Raw genomic sequence first — 10,748 nt, 5'->3', positions numbered from 1 at the left:
GAGGGGGCGGCGGCCCGCGTGGTCGGCGCCGGCGCGGCGGAGGTCGAGGCGGGCAGCAGCACGAGCGGGGGGATCCGGGCGGAGAAGTAGGTCTTGTTGCGGAGGTCGGAGTTACAGCGCGGGCCCTGGCAGCAGGAGCCGCTGAGGGTGAACCCCGGGCCCGTCACCCCATCCCGCGTGCACTCCTCGTCCTGCACGCAGCCCCGCACCGGCAGAGACACCGTCACATTCGCTGCAGGAGGGGACACGGGAAGGTCGGTTTGTTGATAGCCGAAGAGCGAAGAACCCCATCCCCCAAACTGGTCCTGACTCTGAAGCCGTGCCATTCCAGAATCCTCCACAGGTGGGGACCCCTGTTTCCCACATAGTGCAGTGAGAGCAGCCAGAACTACAAGGGCTCGACTGGGACTGGACCCCGCTCCCCCCGACTCCAAAGATCCCAGCGAAGCCCCAGGACCAACCAGCAGCCCCGTTCAAATTTAAAATCAGAACCACAGCTGAGGATCGAGGTTCAAAGCCAACCTGGGTATAAGACAGTCTGTGGGACTCAATCCTCCATTAACCAACAAAAAGCCAGAAGTGGCGCTGTGGCTCAAGGGGTAGAGCGCCAGCCTTGAGCACAAAGAGGCTCAGAGACAGCGCCCAGGCCCTGACTTCAAGTCCCAGGACCGGCCCAAGAAAAAGGAAGAAAAGAAAAAGAACGACACGTCCCAGCTCCCCGCGGGGGTCAGGACACCGGGCCTAGAATTTGATCTTGCTTCCAGGGATAGAAGCTGAGAAGCTGCATTTCCCAAGATGCTCCAGGACAAGACCGGCCCCCGGGCCCCAGCACCGTCCTCGGCGGCGTCGGATGTGGGGCGGATCGGATCCTCCCTGTGAGCCCCCAGCCCCGCCCCTGCGTGCAGGATGCCCCGCCCCTGCGTGCAGGATGCCCCGCCCCTGCGTGCAGGATGCCCCGCCCCTGCGTGCAGGATGCCCCGCGCCCCTGCGTGCAGGATGCCCCGCCCCTGCGTGCAGGATGCCCCGCCCCTGCGTGCAGGATGCCCCGCCCCTGCGTGCAGGATGCCCCGCCCCTGGAGGGCAGCTCCGGGCCGCTCACCTGCCGTCAAGGTGACGTTGCCGTCGAAGCAGCCCGTGTAGGCGCGGTCGCTGGCGTTGTAGCAGCTCACGACGGGGGGCGCCGAGCCCCGGCACTGCTCCCGGCTGAGCCCCACGCAGCTGTAGCACTCGACCCCGTTGGGCTCGTAGGCGCTCTCGTTGCCTGCCGGGGGACGGCGTCAGGAAAAGATCGACAGGTAATCCCAGCTCTTCAGGAAGCTGAGATCTGAGGATCCCGGGTTCGAAACCAGCTCAGGATTAACCAGCAAAAATCCAGACGCGGAACTTGGGTGGCCCAGGTTTGGGAGAGCTCCATCCTCGAGCGGAAAAGCTCAGGAACTCAGCCCAGGACCTGAATTCAAACCCCGCCCCCGGACTTTCCCCTCCCCCTCAAAAGTGCCAGGAACGTTGAACCCGTCCACGGGGCGTGGTTAAGTGTGGTGGCCCCGCCCCCACAGCCACCCGGATGCGAACCTGCAGGGGTTAGCCCGCGAGAGGTGAGGTTGAGCTTGGCGTTGCATCGGTCCTGGGCACACTGCTGCAGCTGGATGAAGGCCAGGAGCCCGTGAAGGTCCAGTCCGCGGTCATTCTTGCCGGGGAGTCCCGAACCGCAGCCCCTCACTGCCACTGAGAACTGCCCGTGAACTGCCAAGAGGGAGGGGCGGGGTTCGTGGCTGGGGCGTGGCCACTGGGATCCGGCACTGGGGGCGTGGCCACGGGATGAGTTTTGGGTGTGGTCTTTGGAGGAGGAGCCGGTGGGCGGGGCCACCTCGGGGCGGGGCCTTCACACCCAATCCCTGAAGGAGACAGGGGCCTTGGGGGCTTGGGGTGGGGTGGAGGGGGCATCTCAGAGCCGAGAGCAATGGGGAGCGTGAGGCACAGGCAAACAGACAGAACAGGACAGAGGGCTGGGGATGTGGCTTAGTGGAAGAGTGCTCGCCAAGCATGCATGAAGCCCTGGGTTCGATTCCTCAGTACCACATATACAGAAAAAGCCAAAAGTGGTGCTGTGGCTCAAATGGTAGAGCTCAGGGATGTGAGGATCACGGTTCAAAGCCAGCCTGGACAGGAAAAGGCATGAGACTCCTATCTCCAATAAACCACTCAGAAAACCAGAAGTGGCACTGTGGCTCAAGTGGTAGAGCATTCTCCTTGGGCTGAAGAGCTGAGAGAGCGCCCAGGCCCAGAGTTCAAGCCCCAGGACTGGCCAGAAAAGAAAAAAGAATCAAAAGGAGAGAGCTAAAAGTAGACCTGGGACCAACCCAGAGAAAACTACCAAGAAACTGACCAAAAGAAGGTGCTGAAAGTTGAGTGCTTATTAATCTTGGCTCCTTAGGAAGCTGGTTTGAAGCCCGTAAAAAAGTGCAAGAGACCTTTATCTGTGGCTCGGTCATAAAGACAGGCAAGAGCTGGAGGTCCTGAGTTCAAACCCTAGTACCAGTACAAAACAAAAGCAGGTACAGGGTCACCGGTGGGGGGGGGGAGGGAGTGGCTTTAGCCACTCGGGAGGAACAGGGGAGGGACTACATGGAGACCCAGCCTCAGCCCCACTGGCTAGCAGATCTGGTTGGTGGCCCCCCAAAAGACATCTGTGGGTGTCAGAGGTGGAGCGAGAATGGATCAGGTGTACCTCATTTCACACCATGTTCCCAGCTGTCACCCAACCGAAGCCCCCCCCAAAGGAAGGGTGTGGGTCGGCTGGGCTGGGGGAGTGGGAGGGGTTCACTCACTGGTCTCCACCGCCCCCACGGCCTCGGTGCAGACTTCCACGCCGGGCGGGCACTTCACCGCCTTCATCCTGTGCGGCGCGCAGCCGTCGTCGGCCTTCTGCACGCAGCTGTAGCACTCCAGCGCCTGGGCTCCTGGGGGGGGGGGGTCCCAGGCCAAGCAGCAGTGAGTTCAAAGCCACCCCCACCCAGGGAGACACAGGGAGACATGCCCTCCCACAAACCTGGGGGCTCTCTGGACGGTGTGCCAGCTCAGGTATGCCTGTGGGAATTGCGGGGGGGGGGGTTTCTGCCATCAAGGGACCCCTCCCTAATCATAACTGCTCAGGATGGAGGAGGCAGAGGGTGCTTCCCATAGCTCCCCCTAAACAGAACCGGGGGCGCCCCTCCACGGTCCCCTGGAGTCCTTTGCTCCAGATGTGAGGGCTCTGCTCCCCAGTCCCCAGAATCCCCACGTCTCTGTGTAGGAAGTGGGGATACCCCAGCCATAGGAGCCCTCCCCCGCCCAAATCAGGCCACAGACGCACCTTGGTGGAGCAGCAGCAGCAGCAGCAGCAGCAGCAGCGGCCGCCGGCCTGCGCCTCGGGTGGCAGCCGGGACCTGCGCCTTCCTGGCGGGGAGCATGGCTGCGTCCTTCCTCCTCGGCGTCCCCCCTGGGTGTGCCACCTCGCAGCCGGGGCCCTCTTACCTGAACCCCGGATGAGTAACCTCCCCCCGGGGCAACCTTAGCCTTGCCCAACCGGGCGAAGTCAGCGTCCGCCGTGGGTGCGGGCCTGCGCCCGCCCCGCGTGCGTCACCCCCGGGCACCGCGGCCCCTGTGCGGGTGCCAAGGAGAGAAAGGGCGGGAGGCCACTCTCTTGAAAGTCTCTTGGAATTCCCCCCCCTCGGAGGAGAAAGTCTGTGTGGGTGTGAGGAGCCCCAAAGAGAGGCAGGGGCTCCCCACCGATCACCATGCACCAGCCACTGGGGGCCCAGGGACCCCAGTAACTGCCAATGAAGGAACCAGGGGACAGATCCGAGCCAAGCAACCATGCCAGCGCAGTCTCCAGGGACAAGGGCGATGGGGGGCGGCGGAGCTGGGGACCCAGAGGAGGGTGCAGTGGACACTGGGGGAGGAGACCCAAGCTGGGACCTCAGGTTTGTTCCAGAAGGAGCTGGAGGCCGGCAGGGCGCTGCACTCAGGCTATAAGCTCCAGAGCAGGGAGCTCTGGGGGCCCCAGAGAAGAAGGGGGAACCTGGACAGAAGAGTCAGGCAAGCACAAGCCCTGAGGAGAGACAGGGATCAACTCTGAGAAAGATGGGGGAGCCGGCACTAGTGGCTCAGGCCTGTCATCCTAGCTACTCAAGAAGCTGAGATCTGAGGATCATGGTTCAAAGCCAGCCTCGGCAGGAAAGTCAAAGCCGGAAGTGGCGCTGTGGCTCAAGTGGTAGAGCGCTAGCTAGCCTTGAGCTGAAGAGCTTAGGGACAGTACCCAGACCCAGAGTTCAAGCCTCACAGGGGAAAAAATGATGGGGGACCTTTGACAGGGTCAGAGTCAACTGAGGGCATGAACAGGCTTGCTTTGTGGGTGCTTTGGTTTGTTTTTGTGCCCCTATAAGGGCTTGAACTCAAAACCAGGTGGATACTGTCCCTTAGCTTTTTCACTCAAGACTGGCACTCTACCATTTGAGCCACAGCTCCATTTCTAGATTTTTGGTGGTTAATTAGTGATGAGTCTCATGGCCTTTCCTGTCCCAGCTGGCTTTGAATAGTGATCCTCAGATCTCAGCCTCCTGAGTAGCTAGAATGACAATGTGAACCCCAGAGCCTGCTTTAAAATAGGGATTGTTTTTCTTTTCGTTTTTTGTCAGGGCCTGGACACTGTCATCTGAGCTCTTTTACTTAAGATTCATACTCTACCACTTTGAGCCACAGCTTCACTTCCAGTTTTCTGGAGATAAGAGTCGCACCGATTTTGCTTCCCTGGGCTGGCTTTGAGCCGTTGAATCCTCAGATCTCAGCTTCCTGAGTAGCTAGGATTACAGGTGTGAGCCACCAGCGCCCAGCTAAAATAGGAATTAATAGTATATACCCAATCAGGCTGCCTGTGGAAATGAACTGAAGCCCCTGTGGAGCACCAGATACTCCTTTTTTTTTATTTTGTTTTGTTTGGTCATGGTTTTGAACTCTGGGCCTGAGCGCTGTCCCTCAGCTCCTTAGCTCAAGGCCAGGGCTCTACCACTTGAGCCACAGCGCCACTTCCGGTTTTCAGCACTAGATATTTTTTTTTTTTTGGGTCCAGTTGTGGGGCCTGAACTCTGGGCCTGGGCACTGTCCCTCAGCTCTTCAGCTCAAGGCTAGCACTCTACCACTTGAGCCACAGCGCCACTTCCGGCTTTTTTCTTTTTGCTTATGTGGTGCTGAGGAATCGAACCCAGGGCCTCGAGCATGCAAGGCAAGTGCTCTACCACTGAGCCACCTTCCCAGCCCAGCACTAGATATTTCTAAGTGCTCTAAAAGTATATTTTTGGTTTAAAGAGACTGCTATTACTATGATTATGAATTAGTGATTGATCATCTTGAGCTCCTGCTCTGTGCCAGACAGGATGCTGGCCTTTGGACAAACAACCTAGTCTTCAATTCCCATTGCAGGAGTGGAGAAAGTACCCATTTCTCAGAGGAGGAAAACTGAGACCCCAGGGAGGGAGACATTAGTTCAAGTTGTTCATACAGCGAGGGAAGTGGTGGTCAGCTCCCGCTGGCTGGCTCCGTGTCTGAAGGCAGAAAATAGCGGGCTATGTTCATAAAGGTATCTACACCCCAGACTCAGGCATCTGGGTTCCCAACTATGACAAACACCTCAGTCACCTAGGTGGGGTCACCTGTCATGCAGCGAAGGCTGGACAGCGAAAGTGAATGACTTCTTATAAAGTCATCCTGTCTCCCAGCCTGATTCCGGTTCACTGTGTGACCCTGCAGAAGTGTCTTCTTTCTGACACTCCAAAGTGTACATTATTATCCTCATCATCTTCATTTTGAGATGAAGTGTCACTGTGTAGTCCAGGCTAGCCTCTACCTCTCAATCCTCCTGCCTCAGCCTCCTAAGCACTGGCTTTAGGACCCATTTATATTGAAGTTAGGGGCTGTCTTTCCTGGTAAAAGGGGAGACTGGCTGGAATTGGACAAATTGGTCAATCGTGCCTCAGCGTCCTTCTTGCTGTGCGACCCCAACCAGCTGCATTGCCCTCTCTGAATTGCAGCTTCTTCTTTGCTCAAATGGCTCTAAACCCCTCCCCACCATGCCAGTGAGTGGCAGGCAGAGTGATACCCTGGCCTTGTCTGGGGAGCAGGAGGCCCCACCGAGCCTCCTCTGCAGCCGGCGTGAGAGTTTCAGGGAGGAACCCTAACTGGCCAGACCGGAAGAACTAGCCAAGTGTTCTGGGCCGGAGGGAGGGGCCCAGGGTGGAGAGGCTCGTGCTGGGGCCTGCCTGGATGCTGGGGCCTGACCTGCACCTGGCCCCGGACCAAAAGAACACAGCCAGTTTGTATTTATGAAGTATTTATTAATTTTTACCCGGCTAGGATGGGACGCAGCGCTCACAGCTCTGTCACTCTACCCCAGCCTCCACGAAGGTTTGGAGGCCACTGGGCTCCAGCCCCCAGCCTCCGCTAGCTCTTCCTGCTCCCTCCTGCCAAGTTCACTGCAAAGATTCTGGAAGAGAGTAGCCCAATAGAAGTGGCAGTGGTGCACAGAGCCAGGACAGGATGCCAAGGGGGTGAGAGCCTGTCCCGGGGCACTGACAGGCAGCAGGAGGTAGGCCCACTGGTGACCTGGGGTTCTAATCCCACCACCACACTCCACTAACAAAACACACACTCAAAGACAAAGTGATGAAGAAGCCAGGCACCAGTGGCTCATACCTGTCATCCTAGCTACCCAGGAGGCTGAGATCAGAGGATCACAGTACAAAGCCAGCCCAGGCAGAAAAGTCCCCATGAGACTCTTTATTTGCAATGAACCACTCAAAAACCACAAGTGGCACTGCGGCTCCACATGGTAGAATGCTAGCCTTGAGAAAAAATAGGTCAAGGACAGCACCCAAGGATAAAGAATTTGTTCAGATGGATAGCCAGGCAGTGTTACAGGCCCATAATCCTAGCTCCTTGGGAGGCTGAGATGGGGAGGGCTGTGGTTGGAGGCCAGATGTGAGGAACCACGTAAGCAAGATAAAAGGCTGAACACGTTGGTGTGTGCCTGTCATCCTAAGCTGCTTGGGAAGTATAAATAGGAGGATCACTATGCAGGTTAGGTCGGCCTAGGGCACAAAACAAGACCTTATTTTAAAAGGTAAAAGAAAAAAGGGATGGGGTTATGGCTTAAGTGGTAGAACATAAAATCCTGAGTTCAAATCCAAGTATCAAGGGCTCAAGAATAATGGAAATCAGCCCCAGTGTAGGTGTTCAGGGCAGTGAAAGCTGTTGAGAGACTAAAGGCAGAAGTAGAAGGAGAAACCTAGAGAAAGTAGGAGACTCAGGGGATCCTGGGAAAGGAACCATCACACACGGGGCGTGTGCAGCACTTGAGCTGGGTGGAGTGTGAGGCTCCTAAACAGAGCTGACACCGGCCCTTAGGGGGCGTAGGGACCCAGTTCCCTCTCTCCTTAATGGACTGGGCTCTGCCCTGCAGTGCAGAGGTCATGAGAACAGCCAGGCCCCCAGCCCCGAGGGGCGGGGACCCATCCTCCCAAGCCAGGGCGCCAAGGGACGGGAAACCTCCCAGGCTGTCAGGACAGCCAGTGTGGTTAAGGCACACCTGTAACCCCAGCCCTGGGGAGAGGTGGAGGCAGGGAGACCCGGGGTGTGAGGCCAGCTGGGGAGCGGGAGGAGGCCGGGGATGAGGACCTGGGGAGTCCAGCCGGAGGAAGGAGGTGGGAGGTGCAAACCCCCAAACCACGAGAGGTTACCGGAGGCCCCTCCTCCAGCCATGACCCTAGGGGTTAAAGGTCAGCATTGCTGATCCCCCACCCCCACCCCGCACCCCTGCACGCAGGACCCACGTGGAAACCTCAGGGTTTGTTGGGTTTTTTTCCTCACGTTTAATTCGGTATCACAGAAGCACCAATAAATAGTCGCATCCGCTCCCCGCGAGCTCCCCCGGCCCCGGGCGGGGGAACGCCACCGGCCGCCGCGACCTCCGCGGCTCAGGCCCGCTGAGCCGCGTCGCGAGAGTTCCGAACGGGTGGGACCAGGCTTTTCCGGAAATGGGCGTGGCCCGGCCGCCTATAGGCACGAGCGGAAGGGGGCCGGCTCTCAAGGGACGTCGTGGGGGCGTGGTCAAGGCTCAGGGGGCGTGGTTCTCGTCTGCAGCTGTCACAATGACGTCCATCCAGATGCGCATAGCTTCCGGGCTCGGGGCCACCATGTAGAAAAGGCGTTCGTAGGTTTTGACGCAGAACGTCAGGCGGGGGCTGGGGCTCTGCAAGTAGGAAAGGGGGGTTAGGGAGACAGGCGCTGCTCCCCCCTCCATTCCCCCCACCCCCTTCCCCAGCCTGCACTCCAACCCCTCCCATGCCTCTTGCTGGCTGGGTAGCTTTGGTCAAGTTACTCAAGTTCCTGGTCTGGGTTTTTTCCATTTGTCTTGCTAAAGAGTGTTCAAGCCACAGCCTGACAGTCAGCCCTGTAATCCTTAGCAATTCAGGAGCCTAAGATCTGAAGAGCAAGCTTGGTCAGGAAAGTCTGTCTTATCTCCAATTAACCCAGAAAAAAAGGTGGAAGTGGAGCTGTGACTAGAGGGGGAGCACCAGCCTTAAGCAAGAAAAAGCTCATGGAAGTGTCCAGGCCTGGAGTTCAAGCCCCGTTAATGGCACTAAATAAATAACAAAGAGTGCTAGTTACCTCACTGGTTAAGAGGATTACAGAAAAAAATGTAAAAAAGAAACGTTTATGTAAAATGACATCACTACACCAGGAACCAAAGGAGTTTTAAAAGGACCAACCATATAAGCCCTTTACCCAGCCTTATTACACTAGAAATACAGACATTTAAATTCCATCTCCTGAGGTGGTAGATAATGGCTCATGCCTGTAATCCTAGCTACTCAGGAGGCTCCGATCTGAGGATTGCAGTTCAAAGCCAGCCCAAGGCAAGGAAAGTGTGTGAAACTCTTTAACTCCAATTAACCACCAGATAACCGGAAGTGAAGCTGTGGCTTAACATGGTAGAGCACTAGCCTTGAGCAGAAAAACTCAAGGATGGTGCCCTGGCTCTGAGTTCAAGCTCCACAACCCACAAAAATAAAAAGTAATAAATTCCCTCATTCCCTCCCCCCCAAAAAATAATCTAGCCTCCTCCTGGTTAGCAACTGAGAAATGTTAGTGTCTAAAATCCATTTAACTGAGCCACCTACTGGCCAACCCCAACCTGTAGGTATCATCTATGTCTATATTTTAGCCCAGAGTGCGTCCAAGTTTGCTCATTTCACAGATAAGAAAACTAAGGCTGGCAAAATCAGTCTTCTGGCATCACACAGCTGGGATTGCAAGTGAAGCTTTAGAAAGCCTTGTGTTGGGTCCTCTCCACAGAGCACCCCACAGATTACATCAGTTGCCAACACTGAACCTTTTACCCTGGCACTTTTACAGGCAGAGGGGAGGGAAACAACTGGGGGGCTGGGCTCTGTGCCACACGCCTGTAATCCCAGCTACTCTGGAGCTCGGAGGAGCCACAGATAGGGTTGGGGGCACTCCACCTTGAAGGCACAGCGTAAGTGGTCATAGTAGACTTCTTCAATGGCCTGGAAGTAGATGACACCTTTGAGCTTGGTCTCCTCCTTGTCTGATGGAGGGAGAGAAGAAACAGGTGGTGGAGGTGCGAATGGGTGGTGGGGTGGGACTGCACTGGGGGAGGGAGGAAGGGGAGGGGTCTGGAGTCCCAAGGCTGGAGGGTGAATTCCTATTCAAGCTAGGTGGGTGCAGGTGTCCAGATTGCACCCATAAGGGTGGTCTTGGAGGGAGCTGAGGGGGGACCCTGGAGAAGAGCAGGATGGAGCCGGGGCCCCAATTCCCAAATCCTGGGGTGGGACGGGGGTGAGTATGGTTCTGGCGTGTGGAGCCCTGAGGTTGGAAGGCTGGGGCCCGGGTTCCCCGGGGTGCCAGCCAGAGGTGAGGCCTGGAGCCCGGACCCCGCAGCCAGCGGGGCTTACCTGCGTAGTAGGCCAGGCGGCGGGCCTGGCGGTCGAAGCAGAACCACCGCTTCCTCCAGGTCTTGATGCGGCCCCCCATCTTCACCAGAGGTCCACGGCAGCAGCCCCCGGACACCCTCACGTGGGGACAGCTTTCGGGGTTGTGACCCCAGCGTTCCAGGTGCTGCCGGAGGTCCAGGACACGAGGCCCAGAGGGGCGTGGTGGGGGCGTGGGTGGGGCCTGCAGAGAGTGGAGACGTGGTAGCTACTGGGGAGCCAGGAAACGGGGTTCCTAAAGCTTGGAGACCTGGCCAACAGGCCATGATGCCTAATTATTTTTTTTTAATTATTATTTTTTTTTTTGCCAGTCCTAGGGCTTGAACTCAGGGCCTGAGCACTGTCCCTGAGCTTCTTTTGTTCAGGGCTAGCACTCTACCACTTGAGCCACAGCACCACTTCCAGTCTTTTCTGTGTATGTGGTACTGAGGAATCGAACCCAGGGCTTCACACATGCTAAGCATGCACTCTACCACTGAGCCACATTCCCAGCCCCATGATGCCTAGATTTTTATTCCTTAAGATTGGGTTTGGGGGGCTGGGAAGATGGCTCAGTGGTAGAGTGCTTGCCTTGCATGCCTGAGGCCCTGGGTTCGATTCCTCAGCACCACATAAGCAAAAAAGAAAGAAGCCGGAAGTGGTGCTGTGGCTCAAGTGGTAGAGTGCTAGCCTTGAGCTGAAGAGCTGAGGGACAGCGCCCAGGCC

The 10,748-nt window shown here is 57.2% G+C and overlaps 2 protein-coding genes across 2 annotated transcripts in view; both read right to left on the bottom strand.

The window, feature by feature from the left end:
• Lypd3 (LY6/PLAUR domain containing 3) overlaps positions 1-3,456 on the bottom strand; it is a 5,333-nt gene extending 1,877 nt beyond the window's left edge. Inside the window, exons 1-5 of the mRNA XM_013032608.1 lie at positions 3,353-3,456; positions 2,829-2,960; positions 1,573-1,743; positions 1,100-1,261; positions 19-232 (exon numbers count right to left, since the gene is read on the bottom strand). Coding sequence (XP_012888062.1) covers positions 19-232; positions 1,100-1,261; positions 1,573-1,743; positions 2,829-2,960; positions 3,353-3,449 — 776 coding nt within the window. The 5' untranslated portion in view covers positions 3,450-3,456. The remainder of the gene's footprint in view (positions 1-18; positions 233-1,099; positions 1,262-1,572; positions 1,744-2,828; positions 2,961-3,352) is intronic.
• A 4,476-nt stretch (positions 3,457-7,932) lies between these two features.
• Positions 7,933-10,748, bottom strand: part of Phldb3 (pleckstrin homology-like domain, family B, member 3) — a 15,834-nt gene continuing 13,018 nt past the window's right edge. Inside the window, exons 9-11 of the mRNA XM_013032607.1 lie at positions 10,008-10,227; positions 9,555-9,640; positions 7,933-8,281 (exon numbers count right to left, since the gene is read on the bottom strand). Of these exons, the coding sequence (XP_012888061.1) occupies positions 8,147-8,281; positions 9,555-9,640; positions 10,008-10,227 (441 nt within the window). The 3' untranslated portion in view covers positions 7,933-8,146. The remainder of the gene's footprint in view (positions 8,282-9,554; positions 9,641-10,007; positions 10,228-10,748) is intronic.

The sequence above is a fragment of the Dipodomys ordii genome, unplaced genomic scaffold (genome assembly GCF_000151885.1).
Source record: "Dipodomys ordii isolate 6190 unplaced genomic scaffold, Dord_2.0 Scaffold156, whole genome shotgun sequence".
NCBI classification, from domain to species: domain Eukaryota; kingdom Metazoa; phylum Chordata; class Mammalia; order Rodentia; family Heteromyidae; genus Dipodomys; species Dipodomys ordii.
Note: the sequence above shows the minus strand (reverse complement) of the source record. Positions and strands in the feature narration are given on the sequence as shown.